The sequence below is a fragment of the Choristoneura fumiferana genome, chromosome 12 (assembly GCF_025370935.1).
Source record: "Choristoneura fumiferana chromosome 12, NRCan_CFum_1, whole genome shotgun sequence".
Classification (NCBI taxonomy): Eukaryota; Metazoa; Arthropoda; class Insecta; order Lepidoptera; family Tortricidae; genus Choristoneura; species Choristoneura fumiferana.
Genome location: NC_133483.1, coordinates 5,370,672 through 5,392,762, shown reverse-complemented (window position 1 = coordinate 5,392,762; position 22,091 = coordinate 5,370,672). Strand labels below are relative to the sequence as shown.

Sequence of the window (22,091 nt, the reverse complement as noted above, 5' to 3'; positions counted from 1 at the left end):
GGTCCCGTCGAGGTCTCGATTGGTCGGCGCAGAGAAAAGCGATGGATTGCTCTTTTCACTTGTATGACGACACGAGCAGTCCACCTCGAGATTGTCACGAGTCTCTCAGCCGATTCTGCCATCATGAGCATACGTCGTTTTGCTGCACGTCGAGGACTTCCAACTAAAATTCTCTCCGATAATGGCACGTCGTTCGTCGGAGCTAACAGACAAATGTGCGAGTTCTACAGCGATGGCGTCCAAGATTTCGCCGCCAGCAAATGCATAGAATGGTGCTTTATTCCTCCTGCGGCACCGTTTATGGGAGGCTGCTGGGAAAGACTTGTGAAAACAGTAAAGTCCGCTCTCCTTGTAACATTAAAAGAACGATCCCCAAGAGAAGAGCTGCTACACACTTTACTTTTAGAAGCAGAAGCTCTAGTGAACTCTCGTCCCTTGACATACGTCACCGAAAACGGACAGTACGAGAGCTTAACTCCGTTCCATTTCCTGATCGGCAGCTCTTCAAACCAGCAAACACCAGCCCGATTAAACGATGGAGCATTCTCATTGAGGAAAGAATGGCAAAAGGTTCTTCGACTTTCTGAACATTTTGGGGCAGGTGGCTTAAGGAATATCTACCTAGTCTGAGGCCAAAGAAGAGCACAGGGAGCCAACATGAAAATCTTAAAGTAGATGATGTTGTCTTGGTGGTTGACCCAGATATGCCGCGAGGAGTTTGGCCGATGGGGCGCATAGTGGAAGTATTTCCGGGCAGAGATGGCATTGTGAGAGTCGCTGACGTTGCTACCAAAGGGGACACGCTGAGAAGACCCGTCAGGAAGCTTGCTCGGTTGCAGACTGTAGTTGTGTAGCTGCGCTACACGGGGGGGATGATGTGGAGGTTTGCAGTTTAGGTTTTATACATAGTATTTGTTAGTTTTTCTCTATGGGCTTGTGACGGGAGTAGTTTTTGTTTTAATTGACATTATAGTAAGATTTGCCAAAAGCAGTCGCTTTTATTTTAAATACAGTCCTATCCACTACATTACTGATGACAAAGTTGTATCTTTAGTACTTTATACGACTACGTCTCAATTAAGAAAACTAAGATAGACTTCGGAAGTTACGTCAAGGAGTTAGCCGCTTACGTGAAACTTGAACTTATATAAAAAAATTACATACAGGGTGTTAAAAAAATCCTGTACAATCTGTACAATACTGTATATTAAAGCTACTGATTAACTATTACGATACAAGTGAAAAAAAAAAAACATTGAAATTCGAAAATTAAAAAAAAAGTACGGATATAGTCCTCGAATTGTGACTCAACTTCCATACAAAACTTTTTTTCCCGAATTTCAATGTTTTTCCACTTGTATCATATAAGGTAATGGGTGAAGACCAAAAAGTTGCACACTGTTAAAGCTGCATTAGCAGGTAGTTAAAATTACCATTAACTTTTTCCATTGTGACACGAAAATTAATCATACATTTAACATTTGTATAGATCATTTTCGTGTCACAATGGAAAATCTAATAATACCTACACAAATACAAATACCTGCTAATGCAGCTTTAACAGATGTGCAACTTTTTGGTCTTCACCCTAATCAGTAGTTAAATTATAGTACAGGATTTTTTAAACACCCTGTATGTATGTGGTATAATTTATTTACCCGAGAAATATGTATATTCCTTACCTAAAACTATGTTAATAAATTCAATGGGACAAAGTAGTTAAAGTATGTCTATTAATCATGACCTAAATATGATCGACATAAGTACGCACACGCATTGAATTGGCAGCTGGCGGGGCTAAAACCGTCTTAGGCGTTTCCTTATACTAAATCAATGATGATATTGCCAACTGGATAGGCTACAAAAACTAACGTTTAGACTTCAGGGTAGTATATTCAAATTGATCATGAGCTAAAACCTTACTTAGAAGCCACACGTGCAAGACAGCTACGTCTCTGCAATAAATGTAGGTACATTTAGTCCTATCGTGCAGGAGAGGACTCTAAAAATTTACAACATCTTAGCCCTAACAGTCTCTATATTAATCCGCGGACGAACAGACATGGTTAAAATATAAGGATTCCTTGCCGGACTATGGGAACCTAAAAATGTTTGAACATACACATTTCGCACAGATACTTTCCACTTGTAGTCGCGGAGTAGCAAGATACCTAAAGGGTCTTAGTTCATGGATGGAGATCTTTAATGAGCAAAGTAACTTCTAATTCATCATCCCAGCCTATATACGTCCCACTGCTGGGCACAGGCCTCCTCTCAGAACAAGAGGGCTTGGGCCTATAGTCGCCTCCCGATTCGTAAACGAACTATTTATTAGTCGCAAATCGAAATTAACTCAAAGTTGGTGTGCGGCCAGGATTGTGCTTGCGCCGAAGGTACTAGTCACAGGTCGATAGTTAACAACACTTATCACTAGGTACATGATTCTTGAAAACGCCTACAAAATACATGTAACGCTCACGACTGATATTCAAATTGGAATCATCAGAGCCAACCCTGATTGCAATTGCAGCGGTAACCGTAATTCAGGCTGCTTGTTCTATTTCACTATAGTTACTTACTCACTGATTGAGTTTATCTATTGATTAAATATTGAATTGTAAAGCAAGAAAAAGTTTCACTCTATTCAAAAGGTGATAAAATTCCATGTTGAAACTATGAAAGCTGATGCAGTTGCTTTGTCCTTGGGCATAGTTCTCCTTATAGTGAATTATAAATGCTTTGTCTACTATTATCAAGAATAGTTATAGTGACAATTCGATGGATACAGAAATGAAAACAGTATACTACTTACCCGTCTCCGTTGGCCAAAATCCCTGGATTCGTCCGGGTCAGCGCGCCGGTGAGGGACGCGCCAGAAAGGGGGCCTCTGGTACAGCGGCATGTCAGTGGACTCTTCACCAAACTCTGCACCAAAGTGATGATAATGCTTTAGATACATAAATATTGGCATACATTCTTCGCAGCGAAAGATGCCGTGGGCGGTTGGCAAGGATTCCCAAGCTATAAATCACCTGTTTTGATAAATAACGAAGGCCAAACATGCAAAGGTGGGCCACGTGGGGCCGCTTTATCTGTGGTCTATGGGGGTATTGGAGATATGTCTGTTTCTCACCAGAGGGCGTGGAGCACCGTCGTGTCTTCCTCAGCGTCGCTCAGTTAGTGCCCGTTTTTATTATCTCGAATTATTCCCGGCATCAAACGTCTATTTTTCGCGGCGAGGATGGCGAAGCGAGGCGTCGGTTCGACGGCTGGTGCCCGGAGTGATTTACAGCAAGCGGACGGGGCCAGTCGCGGCTGTTTCTGGGGCAAACCGATATTCGCAACAAACCAACAATCCACGCTCAGGCTCATCTCGCCGGTTCATTGCTCCCGAAACGCGTGAAGAGATGACGTTTCTAGGATACATTTGAATTTTTACAGAATGAAGTGCGAGAAAAAAGATCTTTTGGTGGCTACTAAAAAATGGAATGGTTACTCGTAAATATACAGCGTGTCTCTTAGATGTGGCAGCATACTTTTCAGGATAGCATAAACAAATAGGTACCCACTTGAAAACCCACTATTTTTTATAGGATTAACTTCGACATTTTTTAATTGTATTTACAATGGCAAGAATAAATAGCTAGTCACAAGCAGTACGTATAGTTTCTGTTGCTAAAGTAGCTCGTTCATACTATAAGTATGATGGAATTTCATCGATTTGTGAATCTATAGATTATGAGGAGCTTCGTTAGTTGTATTTGCATATTAGTATCTGCGTTAGTTGTAATAATATGGACTTTCAGAATTTTCAAAATGTATTAGAATATGACAGATTAAATGCATAATAAGGTCCTTTCTTAGGAACATATCCTGAGCTAAAAACTATATAAAAGTATCGTAATATAATTTAAGCTCATACTTTTATTTTATTAATATAATTTTCAGCTCGTGATATGTGAGTGAGTTATTAAGCGTATCAAAAATTATAACAAGTAACTATATATTAATATATTTTATATAAAATACAGTTAACCCTTTTCCAGGCATAGCGCGTTTATCAACTACATAAATGTACACAAATATTCGACCTTGCCTTATTTACAATAAGGTACAAAGTGTTAAAATTATTATTCGTATTTTTAAATTATTCCGTCGTAGGTAAACAATATAAAACTATGATTCATTTTGAAGTAGCGTATCTAAACTGACGGGGCCTGGAAAAGTATTAAGCGAATGGTTACCGTCCTCAAGAGGTGGTTTCAAAATTAAAGATTACAGATGTCATAGTGTAAACTACCCTCTTAAATTTATAGTACAGTCGCCATCAGAACTCTAAAAGTACCTTAATAATAGGGTGCATGTTCCGATATTTTTGACCACCTTGGCCGCTCCGAAATATCTGATGGCTTCTTTCCAGCTAGTTTAGCTACTCGCGAATAAATGGTGCTAAACTGTACCGATATTTTTTTCCGAAATTTGACATAGTCTGATGGATTTTGAGACACAAAATATCCATTTTACTCGAAGTTTTATGAGCCGTTTGCCAGATTTAATTATTTAGTAGTATAGAATAGGATTAATTGGTGCACAGTTTTCGATACATTCTTTGCCATCTTACCGATGAAAATCTTCTAGCAATATGTTCACGAGAAGACTTTTTTACGGATTTTGTTTATCCTATGATTTTATAGGTAGAAACGAGTCGCCCTACCCATTAGGGAGATTATTGAAAAAAAAGTGATATTAACGTTAATTCGGTGATTTGAAAGGCAGTATTTTTTTATTATGGCTAAAGCATTAAGGAAAGCGATCCTGTTTGGCAAATTCAGCATTAAAACCATCCATTCTTTACAAAACATAAAATGTTGATTGGATTTACCTTCATTTGATATAATCGATAGCAATTTATCTATCTTTGAAAAAACTCAGTGTGGATTTGTATAATTTTAATTTAACAGACCTGGATCCTGGATTCTAGAATTGAAAAAAAAAAAACAGTAAAAAAAAGACCTTTCGCTGATTGGCTTGGATGGACTTAACTACATTTGAAAAAAAAAAAAAACTGTCATATGGTTTTATCATATTTTGATGAAATATCATGATTTTACTTAACTGTTTCTTTCTCAAAAACTGCACGGACTTATACTTAACCGATAAAATTGTAAGAAAACTAGTTTTTACCCTTTTATTTAATACCAAAATCTAAAAAATGACAGTATTGGATTTACCCGAGTTTGAAGGCAAGCGACTCAAATGCACTGTGAACATTTGCAAAACCAACACTGGTTAATACTACAACTGTCTGAAACGGTATTTGTTAATATCTATTATTGAAAAGTATGTACTTGTAAATGAAGTTTTTTTTTAATTCACATTAAAAATAGGTAACATAAAATAAAATATTTATAAATAACTAATAATGAAGTTGAAGATAGATCACATACAGCCAAAACTTGAGTGTAAAAACAAGTTATTGAAACTAACACTATAAAAAATATATACGTATAGTCTGTCCCGGCGGCTTTAGAACAGAGCCATAAAGATAAGCTAATTAGTAATTAGTGATTTCTTATTTATACAAAAAGTCGACATTTTAGTTTGTAATAAGGTTAAATGTTAAATGGCATCACTAAAATTACAAATGCAATAAACAAACATTGGAGAGTAGGGTTGCAACAATCGGGAATTTAAGCTTTAATCAAAAGCGTTTAGGTCGAAATTCACTTCTTCGTATTACGACTTATGACCTGGCGAAATAAAAATACTATTGTAACCAGTTTTATTGCTCTTTACTCTAACGCCGCCGGAAAACCTATACAGTGGAACTAGATAGATATATAGATAAAAACGTTTATTTGGTACTGCAAACACACACAATCAAGATTAGATACAAGTATACAAAACATCAGTCCAGACTTAAAAGTAAACATTTCATATTGTTTGTATGCGCTGCAGTGCAAAAGGGCCATGGCTCAGTGGTCAACATTGCTCGGAGGAACAAAACACTGATTTTACGCCACAACCCAGAGGACTGGGATCAAATTTTTCTTACTGCTCCAATAATATTTATACAATATAAACAAAACAAAACAAACAGAGTGAAAGCAAAATAGTTGCATTTTCAATTAAGGAAAGGAGAATGTAATTTTTATAATAGAACCTCCTCTTTGTTTTGAAGTCAGTTAACAATAATCACCAGTAGTAAAAAACACTTTAAACGGAGATTCTGGCAACGTAAAAAAAAGCAAAACTATAAGACACAGCAAAAACTTAAATTAATTTGAATGATTATTTAATGAACAAAAAATATATAATATGTACAATATTAATCTGGATTAGATTTTCCACACATTTCATCTTAAAGTTATAAAAAAATAAACTTAAACTTAATTACCTTCACTGTGAGCAACATTTTATGTCTAGTGTGATAGGCAGTACAAATATAATAATGACCAGAATAGAGAGCAAAACCTTACATAATATAAATTATAAATTCAGTTACATTTTTTCTTTTTTATCTTTCGCCCTTAGCACATAATTTGTGTGCTAAGTACCTACTAAGTACATATTACATTACATTTTTTCTATTATTGAACAAATATAGTTATCATCATCATCATGTCAGCCGAAAGACGTCCACTGCTGGACATAGGCCTCCCCCGAGGTTCTCCACTCAGACCGGGCTTGTGCTTGCTGCATCCACCGCGATCCCGCGATTTTAACCAGATCGTCGCTCCATCTTGTTGGAGGCCTACCGACAGCTCGTCTCCCGGTCCGCGGACGCCATTCGAGAACCTTCTGACCCCATCGGCCATCAGTCCTGCGAGCAATGTGCCCCACCCACTGCCACTTCAGTTTAGCAATTCTTCGGGCTATGTCGGTAACCTAGTTCTGCTGCGGATATCATCATAAAACTACGAACAAATAATAAGTCAGGAATTGTAACTGCGTTATAAAAATGGAAACTGTGTCCTAAGTGTGTCCTGCGCTAAGGTGCGCATGCGCGTCATTTAGTTTTGACTGACTTTTATTTTGCAAGTTTAGTGAGCCCACGTCAAATTTTCGCATTTTTTATTGTGAACAGCTCTAAATTATCATGCCAACGTGTGTTATAAAGTGGTGCACGAACAACGCAAAATTAAAATGTCCAGGGATCACTTCCACTAGTAAGTAGACATAAAATTAGATTTCTATTAAAAAATGTTCAAATATCTACATTATCATCAGTTGGAGATGGTCCAGTTTTTTATATTTTTCACAATTTTTTGTGTGAATAATATAAGATACAATAGTTTAATGTCAACTGCTCATCACCATTTACGAAAGATTGTTTTTTCCGATGCAGAGATGTTTATTATTTAAGAACCCGAGTCCTGGTGCTTCACCACCCGTTCCATTTCACCGTATGCATTACGAGGAGCATAAATTGCTTAGCAACTGTGTTAAAATAATTGAAATTAAACCCGTGAAATACTTGTTATTGAGTAGTAGTACCTAACTCCGTTTGTCAACTGTGGTCTTCACTTGTCTTTATCATTAGTTCCACTTCATCAAATGATGATGTTCAAGAGCAAATGCACAAGTTACTACTAAATATATCCAAATTACCATAGTGTCTACAATATGTGAAGAGTTCCCTTGATTTCCTTAGGATCTAATCATCAGATCCTGATTTTGTGCCTATGGGACTTAATTAGAGGTATCACTATACAAACGATATTTTTTTTAAATCGGTTCATAAATGACGGAGTTCTGAGGTAACAGCCAAAAAAATACAACCTAATTGATATTATAACCTCCTCCTTTTCCTCGTCGCTTAAAAAACAAGCTGTCATTATCAATCATTATCAATATTATGACACGTCATTGAAACGTTATATGTAAGAAGTGATCCGTCTGAACGCCAGTTGTCTATGTAGTTTTGTGCATCTAACATTGCATCACGCGAGCCAACCAATCCCTGCTTTGTTTCTGAATTTTACCCAATCAACAAGCACGTCTATTTGCAACCTTGAAATTGATTCGTATTTGAATCATAAGTCGTTTTGGTTTTAGGTATGGCCACTTTTTATGTGTAATTTGTTCTGAGTTACGCTTCCTGTCCTGACTTATTATTTCGTAGTCATCAAAATAGTTATGCATGTATCAAAAAAACTAGTGTCTCACGAATCAACGAAATCCTTAATCATGAGCGTCTTCGCGGCATGTACTTACATACCTATGTGTTTATAATGTATTACATATATCAACTATGTATTTATTGCATATAGGTAACTCTAGTTCATCGGGTCTAAGAAATCTTTACACTTGAGTGCCTTGACACTATGCCTTTTGACAATTTTACACTAAAGGTCAAACACGAAGTGACAGCGATAAGGGAGTAAAGTATAAAGATATCTTTGACCTGTTATGTATATACAATACATAAAAGTAACAGCTTACAGTACCAAACCCATGTAATGTAAAAGCTAATCTCTTAAACTTTAAGAATTAAAGGGATTTCTGCCAGTTAAAGTTCTCGTTTAAATTTTGTGATGTACCTAATACGTCCGAGTCTCGCGACAGTTTTCCAATTAATATTGATCTACCTATCTATTTATCAAAATTGGTAATGACTTGCAATCGACAACATATTCACTTCATTTTAGAGTTAACACATTCACAGTCCTTATACAAAATTTTGATTAGGTACTCTACAAGTTCCACATGTTACATCAATTTCAACTTGACACTTATTTTGTGGCGCATATATGTGCAGCTAGTATATCGGGCCCATATCCTCGTGCGGTCCAAATGTGCAATACAATGTACATAATAAGTTCAAGGTAATTACGGACCTATGACAAAGTAACAAAGTCAAATTTCTTTCGTTTCTCTATTGTTATACACCACGGCAGTTCGACTTTTCTTCCCGAAACAATTAGATTCAAATTGCTTTGACAATTTGTTTAAAAACATTTTCAAGGTGGGCTTGAAGAGGTTAAATGAGACAGTCTTTTGGAGCTAGCTTTTCGTACCACGTATATCAAACACAGATTTGAGAAACTGGTTTGTCGTGCCTCAAATATGAGACAGATTTATAGAGCTAGATTGTGACTACGGAAGACACTGGACTGTGAACGTGTTAAGTACCTTATAATAGTAGTGACAAAATGGATTTGCTATTAAAAATCTAATATAGCCGGTTTGGTGTCCCGAGCACATTTGATCAGGGAGTGCATGAGTTTCACGAAACCGGTGTCCTTGGGTTTTTCCAGACCTCGCAAAAGTCTGTTCTTCATGACTGCTACAAATTCTCGGTTGCTGAGTTGTCCGTCCACTGTTGAGAAGTAAAATGAATTCTTCATACACGAACTAAGAGGATATTTCTAGGGTTTAAAAACCGGGTTATACATGGTACATACATACGCTCGCAGGTGATAGGACCATGTGCAAGGTCCGCCCGGATTGCTACCACCATCCTCGCTAATTCTGCCTTGAAGCAGCAGTGCTTGCACTGTTGTGTTTCGGCGTGGAGGGTAAGACAGCCGGTGAAATTACTGGCACTTGAGGTATCCCATCTTAGGCCTCTAGGTTGGCAACGCATCTGCAATCCCTTGGTGTTGCAGGTGTCTATGGGCGGTGATTATCTCTTACCATCAGGAGACCCACTTGCTCGTTTGCCATCCAGTCGAATAAAAAAAAACCGCTCGAGAAACATAACCCTTCTGCGGGCAGTCGGGTAAAAATGTATCACATAAATTGTGTTTTTTTTGTCACTTTTTTCACTTCCATATTTCACTAGGAACTATTCTGATTTACTAAAACTTATAAAAACAAAGGAAACGTGAGCCAATTAGTTAATAATAATATAATAAAACAAACGCTGACTGCAACAGAGTTCTACCGGTCGTATACGAACTTGTCAAGGTATAGACTTACTATCAAAAATACAAACTGAAACATGCACAGAAAAACCAGAAAAAGAGACCAGCGCTGGGAATCGAACCCAGGTCCTCAGCATTCCGTGCTGCGTGCTAGTGGCGCTGCTTAAGTGGCTAAATAAGAAACAGACAAGCTGAGATATGTGGTGCATAGGAGAAATGTCTGTCTGTACTCCTGTCCAGTGGTGGTGTAGGGGTACAACACGCAGCAAGGAATGCTGAGGACCTGGGTTCGATTCCCAGCGCTGGTCTCTTTTTCTGGTTTTTCTGTGCACCCATGTTTCAGTTTGTATTTTCGATATGGATTTCACGGGATGACCGTAAAAGTAACAAATTTGTAGTTGAAATAAAAAAAAAAACCAATCTTGTATAGACTTACTGTTTTCATCAAATATAGTGAACACTACGTTGATGACATGCGGGTCCAGATCGATGTGCGCGACGGTCCGCGCGACGTGGCGTAACGTCGGCTGGTCGATGGACGCACCAGCGATGTGGTAGAACGTGAGCGCTGTGTCCACGTCGTTTATATTGTTGAGCAGGTGGAAGAAGTTGAGGTAGTCATCCTTGGTTATGCCGACGCCGTGGTCGCGGAAGCTGGAATTAATAATATAATAGTACATTGTGTATTAAGGGCGGTAAACAAGGAATTACGAACGAGAGTCTATTAGAAGCCCGAAGTCGAAGACTGAGTGCTTTAATGAGTCGATGTTCGTAATTCTAGTACCGCCCTTGCGACATATACAACGTTTTTCATCACATTTGCGAGTAATAATTTTATTTTTAAAAGAAAAAAAAATTGTTCCAAACATTGGCAATACCTTAGGCTACGCTCTTGGCATATTACAATGTTTGGAGTTTTTCAACTTTATTAAGTTGGTCAGGTTATTCCGTTTCCATTGGAAACCGTACGACAGAAAGAGACAATGAATTTGATTGCGTTTTTTTTTTAAACAAGACCGGTATATTTTATTTTAATAATTATTCTTTACTTGCTTATTTACAAAAGCCTCAGCGCGGGAGTCCGACACGCACTCGGCCGATTATTTAATACACTTACGCTTTTTTAACCCGTTTCAGCATCCTAGCCTTCTTCTTAGCGGGGTAGCCGGCATAAGCCAAGAGAAGCTCAGCGAAGTCCGCTTCGGTGATGCGGCCATTTTCATCTGGAGTAATTAATACAAGCAATTTACAATTTGTTTTATTTATTTAGCCAGTTGATTGATTCAGCCGTTACTTTTCGGACATACATATGAATGAATTACAAGTACAACCTTATTACCCTTGCTCTCCTTCCTTGCATTCATTTTAGAGATCCCTACCAGAAGGCTGGCAAATAAATAAAACACTATTATTGTCGCTATGCTGTCCGTTGGTCACTAATACAAACATCAAAGACCAATTATAAATAAATATCATGGGACAATTGACACCGATTGACCTAGTCCAATTATTTCTTACTTGCATCATACATAATTATTATGATTTCTTTCTACAGGTGTAAATTAAAGCATAGTCTAAAGGTGTTAATTAAAGCATAGTCGGATATTATCAGAAATATAATTTGACAGCTTATAACAAGACAGTAGAATCCGCTTATTATGACTTCGCCTACAATGACCAACCGCTTAACATGACGTAATTTCATGGTAAAGTTAGGTTTCATATAAAATTCTCTGTAAAAGAGTTTGGATATAATGACTTCGCTTAGTCCGCTTTTTGTGACATGTAAATTATCATGACCTAATTTTAAGACATTACATTGAATTATAGTATTTATATTGACCAATATGATTTCTTACACTTTCGTCACACCTTTATTTTTGCGGCCCCAAGCAACTCAATCTTGAATTTGGTTCGCTAGGTCATAATAACAACATGATTAAGGAATCGTTCAATTCAAATGTTTTGAAACTAAAGAAATCTTGAAAATGACGCCAGAAAATTGTTGACCAAACGTTAATCCAGTGGTATGATAACATATTAAGCCCCTTAAATGAAAGGTATATTTTCTCAGATTTTACTTTGTGTGACGTCTGTTTATTATGAGATTATGGCGTATTTGTGTCTTCCCTACAATGTAATTTTAAGCGGATTCTACTGTATAGTCACCAGCATTAATATCTGCCACAGCGGAGCGTGCAAAAATATCTGACACGTCCTACCGGCCCTAGAAATAGAGTCGTATCAGATATTTATGCACGCTTTGTTAGGTCAGATATTGGTTGCTGCTGGTAACTGTATATCAACGTATTGGTAGTGCCACATAACCTAGTCTTTATCGGGTGGGGAAATTACAAAATTCGCTCGTATACCTTCAAAATAACGGGGGAAATCATCTTTCTAGATAATAATAATACTTAATTAGTGTAAAAGCTTCTACTGCTATATTAGACCCAAAGCTTTAGAGCCAAATCAACGAAAGAGTTGAAAGCGAAGCGAGCACGCAGCGAATTCGCCGCGAGCGAGCAACGAATTCGCAGCGAACGCGTAACGAATTCGCTGCGTAATCCGTGACTAAGTCTGTGACTGTATAACGTGGTGTCTCAACCCTAGGCGCGACGAACTCGCTGCGCGCTGTTCTCGCTATTAAGTCGCCTGTAACTCGCCAATGTAATATGGCTCTTAATATAATGAGTTATAGAGGTTCTACCGAGACCGGGGAGTACCTGGCTGTTTTCTCTGGAACTCCAAGGACAATATTTCTTTTTGGAGCTGGTGTTGGAAATCCAAGAATTTTTCAATCGTCAATTTCTCATTCAGTTTCGGACCGAAGAAGTACGTAGTCAGTGCAGAGTTGATTCCCTAGAAAAACCAAAGGGAAATAAAAAGTTTTCGCTCCAAATACTGTTTTTAATACCAGTTTTTTCTTTGCTCATCGTCCACTCCACACATACGAAAGCTTTTAAAAAAGCTCGCACTTCAAAATCAATATTATTTCTGAGTGAACTTTATGGGGAAGCAAAATATTTGTATACCGAATTTAATCTAAATCGGTTCAGCGGTTTAGACGTGATTGAGTAACAAACCTCCAAACCTCCAAATATCCAAACATCTTCACAAACTTTCACATTTATAGGGTCAATTTCGTTGACGTATTGATTTGAGACAAGAGATTTTTCAAAGTAGTGACGTCATGCAAGTTAAATAAAAGCATGCAAAATGACGCTGTGATATAATATTGAAATTAAGAGTATAACTAAAGTTTCAAGTTGATTATTAAATTTCCTTTATTGTCACCGAACTTGCTTTCGAATCCGAGCTTATTATCTTCTCGAAGTCTTCGCAATCCACGGCTCAGTCTCCAGCAATCAGCAAGTAGCTACTGCGTGGTTCAACCATATGGGACATTGTTATACTTACTGATAACTCAAGACTTAAACCGAGTTTAGCTCAACATGTTTCGGACTAATTCTTAGTCCTTCCTGTAGTTATGTGCCGGTATTAGTTTTCTCGAGCAGCCACGCGAGCAGAATGGTGCCTCGCAGTGCGCGTCATACAGCAGCCGTGGCGTATACTCCACGAGCATGGACTACGAATGAGTCCAAAACATGTCCAGCTAAACTCGATTAAAGACGTGAGTTATCCGTTTATTTCACTCCTAGATATGGTTCTCGATCTAAGCTTATTTGTTTTAGCACAGACCTTGAAAGTGTTGCCAGTGTTAGCGTGGTCGCGGTGCCGCGAGCCGATGCTGCTTTGTTGCCGGATCAGCGCTGCCACCTTCTCGAACTCTTCGCAGTCCACGTCGCCATCGCCATTCAAGTCGAACATCCTGAACGCAATCTCGAAGTGACGTCTGGAAGCTTAAAATAAAATTAAATATAAATACATCAATCGTCAATTTATAGTTATAGTAAGGATATAAGTACAATAAATAAATATGTCCATTACTCGCGTAGGTTTTATAATATCTATTAGTTTTTGCCTGCGGCTTCGCCCGCGTAGAATTCGGTTATCGCGCGCTGTTTCCTCAGGAACTGTGCATTTTTTTCGGGATAAAAAGTTGCCATGTTCTCTGGCCCATAAACTATCTATATGCCAAAAATCACAAACGCAAAAAAATCAAAGACGCACAAACATACAAACACACACACACACACACACACACACACATTTATAATATTATCTATATATACAAGAGAGGAAAACGAACATACGGGTCACCAGATGGGAAGCAATCACCGCCGCCCATGGACACCCTAAAGGGGTATCAAATGTGCGTTCCCGGCCGGCCCTTTGAATTTGAATCTAACAATTTCGTTAGTACGATATTTCAGTAAAATTTTCTTGTTGAATTTAGATTTTCTTATTCACGTATAATGTAACTAGAGACATAATGCGTGTGCACGGACGAAATTTAGATTACTGCGGTACCTATCCTAAAATAAACTTCATAATATGATTTAAAAAAAACTTTATTTCTATTAAAAAAAAACTATAAATAAGGTATATTATTTATACAAAAGTAGATAATCCTGACATTTCACGATGACCCAGTTTCACTTTCATCTCGCTGCTTCGAGAAGCATCTGAAGCGGGCGGGATAATAAAATCATTAAATCCGCTCATGCCCAGTAACAGCCTACCCCATCCCACGGGATGCTGTGAAATCTCTCGCTCGACAAGTCGACCCAAACATTACGTTCCAAAAACATGTCTTTGTGATTCATCTAAAATTTAACCTTTCGAAACTTTTACCTGCTACTTTTCTCACCGAACTCTCCTTTAATTCGCTACCACATGACACGCCAAAATGAATATCTCAGTCAAACGTTTACGAACCAGGATCAAAACAAAAACTTCTCACTACTTGAGATGCGGTGCGAAGACGTTGACCTTTTTATTTTGGGCCTCTCTCTACATGATAGTGATGAAGATGACTATTTTCAAGAGCAGTACAAACGCTCCTGTCAAGGATTGGTCAGTGGTACCTGACAACTACACCAAGTGGCTGGTAAATATTCGATCGTATTCAGGCAAATGTCAAAACACTTTTACTAACAAGATCTCTCACCTTAGGATACGAAATAGGTTACCCACCTGTTGATAACTAATGTTTTTTAAAACAGTTGCAGGCACCTGTTTTAGGAGACGATGAAAAGGAACCAGAACTCAAAATAGACTGGTCGGAGCCCGATAATGCTACGATAGACGAACTGGAGAAGCGAGTGGCTAGGGCTCAAACGGTGTGCAGAGAACGGGGTATTTCTGCACAAATCATCAACAGGAAAGAATTCTTCGTGGATCATGCCCATAACCTAGTATGGTGTAACATTTTTAAAGCGGCCAGTTCTTCGTGGCTCTACAAATTTAACATTCTAGGTATCTACTTTTGATTTTCTTGTTTTATGATTGTTTTACAGTAGATTCCAACAGTCAAGTAATTTGAGTGTCTTCTTACAGGTGGTTACGATAAGAAATTCTTGGCGCGAAGCAGGCACACACCTTTGACATTAGCTCGATTAAAATTCCCACGTCCCAGTGAAGACGAACTAAAGGATGCCGTCAACACACCAGGAGTAATCTCTTTGCTAATAGTCCGTGAGCCCTTTGTCAGGCTACTGTCGGCTTACCGGGATAAACTTGAGAACATCACACCTCCCTACTACCGGAAGCTGGCGAGAGCAATCGTAGCCGAACACAGAGAGAAAGCAACAAAGATTTTAGGACCAATAAAAAGCTTCGGACCCACATTTTATGAATTCGTCGCTGATTTGATACAGAGGCACAAAGCGCTTGACTACAAGGTGGCTTTCGATGAACATTGGGCGCCATACTATCAGTTTTGCTCGCCGTGTGCTGTTAATTTTAGTGTTATTGCTAAAGTGGAAACGCTGGCAAGGGATTCAGCGTACGTGATTTATCAGCTAGGCTTGGGGCACGTGTTGGGGCGCGGGGTACGGGACCGGCGGACGAGACTAAGGACCGTCATGAACAAGTCTCGCGACGGGAAAAACACCTCCGCATTGTTGAGATATTATTTTAGCCAGCTGGATGAGCAAATGTTACATGACTTATTGAAAATATATGGTATAGATTTTGAGATGTTTGGATATGATCCTAAAATTTATAGTCGTTACGTTCGTAAATAAAATCTACGTGCGTGTTAATGTCTTATATATGTTTATTGTAAAATGAACTGGTTCTACCCTCGCTGTACACAGGTATCCATAGCAGGCATGAAATGTTTGATGTGCAATAAAATTTGAATTTGGAATTGAAATGTCTTGAAATAGTTATTTGTGCAATAAGAGAGCAAAGTCGTTTTTTGGTGGGAGTGTTGATTTTGAAACCCGAGTAAGCGAAGGATTGTACAATTGAATCACGAGCGACGAATTTTAAAATATAATCCGATTGTTAAGAAATAATTATAGTATTTACATGATCATATTTAAAACTTTTTCTCAAAAATGATTCATGCTGTCGCCATTACATCATTAAAAAGTCACTTAAGAATGCCAGACAACCTGAGCAGACAACGATCAAGTCTCCGGTAAGTAGACAGGTTTTGAATATGGAACGAAAAAGTATCCAGTAGGTATGATACAAATCTCATACTCGTAACATCATACTTTTTAATACTGCAAAAACCTCATCTTCGGGTAATTAAAAAGGTGGAACAATAAACGTATAATTTTTTATAAAAATAAAGTAATGCACTATATACTTAATATAACAGACGTTTTGCAATTTTGATGTTATATGTGTATCCGAACGTTTGTTTGTTTCTTTTTAGGCCTACAGAACTTAGTATCGATTTGATCCTATCTACAGTCCTATATTCAGGGAGTGGACCCAGCACTGTCCTCAGCATTTTAAAAAAATAATTAAAAAGCTACTTTGTCTCACGGAGTGAGCAAAATGATTTTGCTCACTGATTTTTCATAGCAAAACCTGCCAGTTTGAGCTGCTGAGGTGAAAAGGAAATTTTAACATTTATAAATAAACGCTTGTTAAAGTTTTTACAGTGAATAGATTACATTTATCTCATTTAGCCATTTGACTTTTCCGATACCGCAGAATTAAGACATTCGATTTGAACTATGTGTAATGTCGGATTCTACACGTCTCAGCTATGTTCTGCTTATATTGAACCACCTTATACTTATTTTTTTAAGAATATATATATATATGTTTCTGAGTATTGAGCATGTCCATTCTGCATCATCCAAAACATAAACTGATATACCTACTTTTAAATAGTTAGATAACCCTATTGTTCAGTGTTCACCTATTGGCATTGTAGTAGGAACTTACTTGACAGCACAGTCAGTAGAAAGATGTAGTCACTAAATGTGATCAGTCCTGATGATCCAAGTTTGTAGAAGATGGAGTCCTCGTCAAGATCCAAGTTTAGTCGTTGACTGATGCTCTGCGCAATGTTAAACAGATGTTAATGGTTGGAAATATTCAAATTATAAATGTAAAGCTGTAGACTACTTCGAGCGGTTTTAAAGTCAACTACTTAAGAAAATTCTATTTAGCAATTTTTTTATCTATTTAGTTATGTTTTATATAATACATAAACATAATCTTATACAACGTTCGAGCTACGTCGTTAAGTCACTTAAACTATTAATAAGCTGAAATTCTAATGTTTAACTCATTCTGGCAACGTGAAAACGAACTCGTTTCATATAAACTATTTGGTGGGAAGCAGTTTTGAATGGAATGCAGGTAATCCTAATGGTGCATAAAGTTAAACCTTTGTCACAGTCAGCCACAGAAAAAAGGTCCCAGGTGTTAGGCTACATACGCACTATGCGGTTAGCCGCGGTTTTCGCGTGCCGTCCCTCTTCAAAGTATCGCTTAAGAAAGAGACGGCGCGCTCAAACCGCACGGTTAGCCATAATAATGTACTCTATGGGTTAGCCGCCTAGTGCGTACAGCGGTCACCACACAGGCGGGTAGGTACTTTTTCTCTGGAGCTGAGCATGATACTGCTGAGGTTGGTGGAAAAGTACCTAATCAGTTTTCTGACAGGGCCATGCCAAAATACAAACTCATACTTACTTACTCATATAAGTAAATGAATTTTAGGTACCATATTTAAAACAAATGGCTAATAGTTAATATAAGTATACTATCTAAGCACAAAGTAAACCTACTAAACGAAAAAAAAAAACTCAAGCACAGAGATAGAGCTAAACTACTGTTTCTATATCTACAGGTAAAGTGAACCATGTATGTAATATACATACATTACATATATGTATTAAATTGTATAAAATAATACTGGAAACAAAACAAATGCTAAACAATACAATGTCGCAGCCACATCGCGGCCAGGGACGGTTGCACTGACGAGAAAAAGGGGAACATAACCAATTTAGAAACTGTGCAAATGTAAAATATTATAGAATCGAAAGGTGGACAACCGAGAAGAGAAAGGACAGTACCTCATTGATGTTCTGAAAAGATAAGAAAGTGGCGTGAGTGGCAGGAAAGAAGGTGCCAGTGCAAGTAGGGGGTAAATGTATAAAAAAATATAAATTAGCAAATAGTTCAATGATCACTTTTATAATATATTTTAAAGTATAAATCCGATTTCAGCAAAATTTTAAAGTACTTTCAAGTTAATACACAACTTGTTTCATGAATAGATAAAGTCAAAAGGCAATTAGAAATAAAAGTGTAAATGAAAATTACGATTTAATTCATTTTAATAAAGGTTTATAGAGTTTTATTAATTGATTTAGTTAGGAAGATTTTGTGCAAGCTAATTTATGTGTGGCTGCTGAAAGTGAATTATATAGAATTAAGATAATTATAATTATGAACATAGATATCAAGATAACAATAAAACCTAGGTCAAGATCAAACAAATAGTATTAATGTACTTTACGAAAACATGTACGAAACCATCATTATACCTATCTCGTAATTTATTAAAATTTTCAAATTGTTATATTTCTACCGGCTTACCTTGGGATCATATCTCCTGTATTGATCTAGCCCCAAGCCTGTGAATTTAAAATTAAATAAATATATATGTATATTAATCTACGGAAGCCTCTCGCATTACAAGCCACCCCAACAAAAACAAAAATGTAATGATGTAAAGTGCAAACACAATGTAGTTGGAAAGTTCATTTATTTTAACAGCAAACAAATTTATTCTGTTCTAAATTTATAGTTCCCTTGAGAACAAATGTGCAAACATACAAAGAAATAAATAAACAGAATAAATTTTGCCACCCAAAAATACTACTATTACGTGTTTTACTTGAATTACTTTTGCATGGTTAACTAAGGAAACCTAAAACATTTTTTCTAACCCAAGTTCATACAGCAAACATGTTTACTGTGAAAAATTTAACTGCAGTTTGCTTTTGGTCATTTACCATCAGGTTGCTTAACACCGGGAGTCATGGAACGAAGGAAGTCATCTGGTGTCATGAACACCTCATGCTGATCGTGGTGTTGAGCCTGCAGGGTGGCGAAGTAGCGGAATACCTTATCAGGTGTGGAATACTGACGCATGCGGTTCTCATACTCGATGATCTGTCATGGCAGCATCCAAGGGTGGAATAAAAATTTGGATTAAGGTGTCTAAAATTATCTCTAATTGGTGAATACCAGTAACAGGAGCTACTAAAATAGCCATAACAGCAAAATATCAATTACAGTCATTGTTATGTACCAAGATATTATTATAATTTGTTCTTGAAAAAGCAGATTTTTCACAAAAAGTGTAAATTATTGTTAAGCACATGAGATTAATATTATAAAAAATATGAAACCAGCCTGCTCTTTTCTCAACGAGCTGGCAACACATTAATTATGGGTGTCCATGTCCATGGATGGTAGTGATTGCTTTCCATCAGGCGATCCTCCTGCTCATCTTCCACCTATCATATTAAAATAAATAAACCTATGGATTCGCCTCTCTGTCTTGATAACGGTTAGTTTAGGAATATTGGTCTAGTTGAATGGTTAGCAAAGTTGGTGAAAAACTAAAATAAAAACCTTTTCTGTCTTAATAACGGTTATTTAAACATTGATAGAGATTTAAAAGTCAAAAACCTTAAAAAAACATTATCACAGTCCACTACTATAGTTTATACATTTCTGCATTTACCTCACCATCAACCAACAACTTTTTTGGATATAAAAAAAGATATACAATTAGCCAGTCTTTTAAATAAAAAAATAAAATTATGATTGGTTTTTGGAGTCTTTTTGCATTTTTTATTTCAACTCCAAATTTGTTACTTTTACAGGTATCCCGTGAAACCATATCGAAAATACAAATTGAGACATGGATGCATAGAAAAACCAGAATCGAACCCAGATGACAAACCTAGATGTCGCTGGTGCTGCTGCTTAAGTAGCAAAGTAGAAATAAGCAACCTGAGATAGGTATGTACGCATAGGAAAAATTCGTGTCTAGATTCCTGTCCAGCAGTGGTGAAGGGGTTATAGCACGCAGCACGGAAGGACCTGGGTTCGATTCCCAGTGCTGGTCTCTTTTTCTGGTTTTTCTGTGCATCCATGTCACAATTTGTGTTTTCGAAAAAAAAAACAAAAAAAACAAAAACTTGCAAAATCACAGCAATATAATTAGCTAAAATTTATTGACATTAAAAATTTTTTTTGTACAGGTAGGTATTCCTTTTCAATGTGTCATGACAATTTTGAAAAGTAATAAAATTAATAAAAACAAAATAAAAAGCTCTCCTTTTTTTGGAAGTTATTTAAAAATTACACTATAATTTATATCATCAGAGATACTGCAATACCGCATAACTAGCATTTTCCATAAGGTCTAATTTTCACTGTCAGAACAGTACAATGTTAGTACTGTGGAAATTATAACTTATGGAAAAAGATAGTTACGCGGTATCACCGACAATATCAGACTAGATATTCATGTAACATTGAAGAGAAGAATAAGAACTTAAAAATATATGAACAAAAGCAAAACAAAATACCATCAGGTTGTTTCATTCCAGGTGTGATAGCTCTCAAAAAGTCATCAGGTGTCATGAAAACTTCTGTACTCTCACTGATAGTCAGCTTGACAGTGGCAAAGTAACGAAATATCTTATCTGGTGTAGAATACGACCTCATGCGATTTTCATATTCAATAATCTGTGATAAAGAAAAAGAAAAAATATACATATAAAAAAAAATCAAGACTACAATACTTTCAAGAATCAGCACACCTTTCTATCTCTGAATCCAATTTTCTCTTTTCTAAATCTTTTTTTCTTAGTGTCAACATCACTGTCCTCTGAATCAGATTCTGATATTTCTTCTGCTGCCGTTATAGATGGAAATACTTGGAACCGAACCCTGAAACAATGATTGATTAATGAGAAATTTAGTAGATTGTGTTCACATTTTATTTTTATTAGACTGGATGGCAAACAAGCTGGTGGGTCTCCTGATGGTAAGAGATCACCACCACCCATAGACACCTGCAACACCAGGGGGATTGCAGATGCGTTGCCAACCTAGAGGCCTAAGATGGGATACCTCAAGTGTCAGTAATTTCACCAGCTGTCTTAATCTCAACGCCGAAACAAAACAGTGCAAGCACTGCTGCTTCACGGCAGGATTAGCGAGCAAGATGGTGGTAGCAATCCGGGCGGACCTTGCACCTTGTCCAATCATAATGAGCAACAATAACAACAGTTAAAAAGTTTTGAAGGTGCAATGTAATGTAGGTATAATAGTATCACAATTCGACACAAATAAAACTATTTACCAAAGTTTATAAGAGGAGTATGCTGCAGCACCAAAAAGTAGAGAATAACAAAAAAAATTGTAAGGATTTTGCCGCGGACGGTCTTTACTATCGTTATTTTTATTATAGTGACTATAATTTCTGACAAAATTGTAAGCTAGTAAAGGTTTGGTTTTCTGAGTAACCAATGCTATTCTACGCAATGTAGCCAGATCTTTTGGCATTTTTAGAAAATAAGAAGAGATGCTATACATCTTGAAAAAAAGAACACACTTATAATCACAAAACACTACTTTCTATTTCTATTTTGCTCAAAAAGTCCTTTGACTCGACCACAGAGTACTTTTTATAAACTGGACTCGACAGTAAACCACAGTGGAGCTGTCAGCACAGCAGTTGTCATTGTCCAATGTCATCTGTCAATGTCATACTATTTATACAGACAGACTTCAGACAGACTGTAAATCTAA

General features: G+C 37.1%; 3 protein-coding genes across 4 annotated transcripts in view; 1 reads left to right on the top strand and 2 right to left on the bottom strand.

The window, feature by feature from the left end:
• LOC141433155 (PDZ and LIM domain protein 3-like) overlaps window positions 1-3,298 on the bottom strand; it is a 40,350-nt gene extending 37,052 nt beyond the window's left edge. Inside the window, exons 1-2 of the mRNA XM_074095057.1 lie at window positions 3,134-3,298; window positions 2,813-2,925 (exon numbers count right to left, since the gene is read on the bottom strand). Coding sequence (XP_073951158.1) covers window positions 2,813-2,902 — 90 coding nt within the window. The 5' untranslated portion in view covers window positions 2,903-2,925; window positions 3,134-3,298. The remainder of the gene's footprint in view (window positions 1-2,812; window positions 2,926-3,133) is intronic.
• A 2,539-nt stretch (window positions 3,299-5,837) lies between these two features.
• LOC141433154 (calcium uptake protein 1 homolog, mitochondrial-like) lies at window positions 5,838-22,011 on the bottom strand. Of its 2 annotated transcripts, none has more exons than XM_074095054.1 (10): window positions 21,643-22,011; window positions 21,098-21,227; window positions 20,864-21,023; window positions 18,855-18,892; window positions 17,187-17,301; window positions 13,572-13,732; window positions 12,596-12,731; window positions 10,987-11,092; window positions 10,306-10,523; window positions 5,838-9,322 (listed from the first exon to the last, which is right to left on the bottom strand). In XM_074095054.1, exons 1-10 carry the CDS (start codon window positions 21,873-21,875, stop codon window positions 9,168-9,170), a joined length of 1,452 nt encoding a protein of 483 aa, XP_073951155.1. In that variant the 5' UTR covers window positions 21,876-22,011; the 3' UTR covers window positions 5,838-9,167. The 2 variants fall into 2 exon arrangements, with proteins under 2 accessions (XP_073951155.1, XP_073951156.1); XM_074095055.1 differs by lacking the exon at window positions 20,864-21,023 and adding an exon at window positions 19,274-19,433.
• LOC141433157 (carbohydrate sulfotransferase 11) lies at window positions 14,474-16,152 on the top strand. Its single transcript, XM_074095060.1, has 3 exons — window positions 14,474-14,883; window positions 14,999-15,251; window positions 15,333-16,152. Exons 1-3 carry the CDS (start codon window positions 14,683-14,685, stop codon window positions 16,019-16,021), a joined length of 1,143 nt encoding a protein of 380 aa, XP_073951161.1. The 5' UTR covers window positions 14,474-14,682; the 3' UTR covers window positions 16,022-16,152.
• Window positions 22,012-22,091: the final 80 nt, after the last annotated feature.

Bases quoted from the DNA above. Each gene is read 5' to 3' on its own strand.
- LOC141433154 (XM_074095054.1), bottom strand. From the start codon at position 21,875: ATGTATAGCATCTCTTCTTATTTTCTAAAAATGCCAAAAGATCTGGCT. The intron at 13,733-17,186 runs GTAAGTTCCTAC...TTTTATTTTAAG, and splicing joins TCTACTGACTGTGCTGTCAA to CTTCCAGACGTCACTTCGAG. The intron at 12,732-13,571 runs GTCTGTGCTAAA...TGGTTTTTCTAG, and splicing joins ACACTGGCAACACTTTCAAG to GGAATCAACTCTGCACTGAC.
- LOC141433157 (XM_074095060.1), top strand. From the start codon at position 14,683: ATGAATATCTCAGTCAAACGTTTACGAACCAGGATCAAAACAAAAACT. The intron at 14,884-14,998 runs GTAAATATTCGA...TTTTTAAAACAG, and splicing joins ACAACTACACCAAGTGGCTG to TTGCAGGCACCTGTTTTAGG. The intron at 15,252-15,332 runs GTATCTACTTTT...GTCTTCTTACAG, and splicing joins CTACAAATTTAACATTCTAG to GTGGTTACGATAAGAAATTC.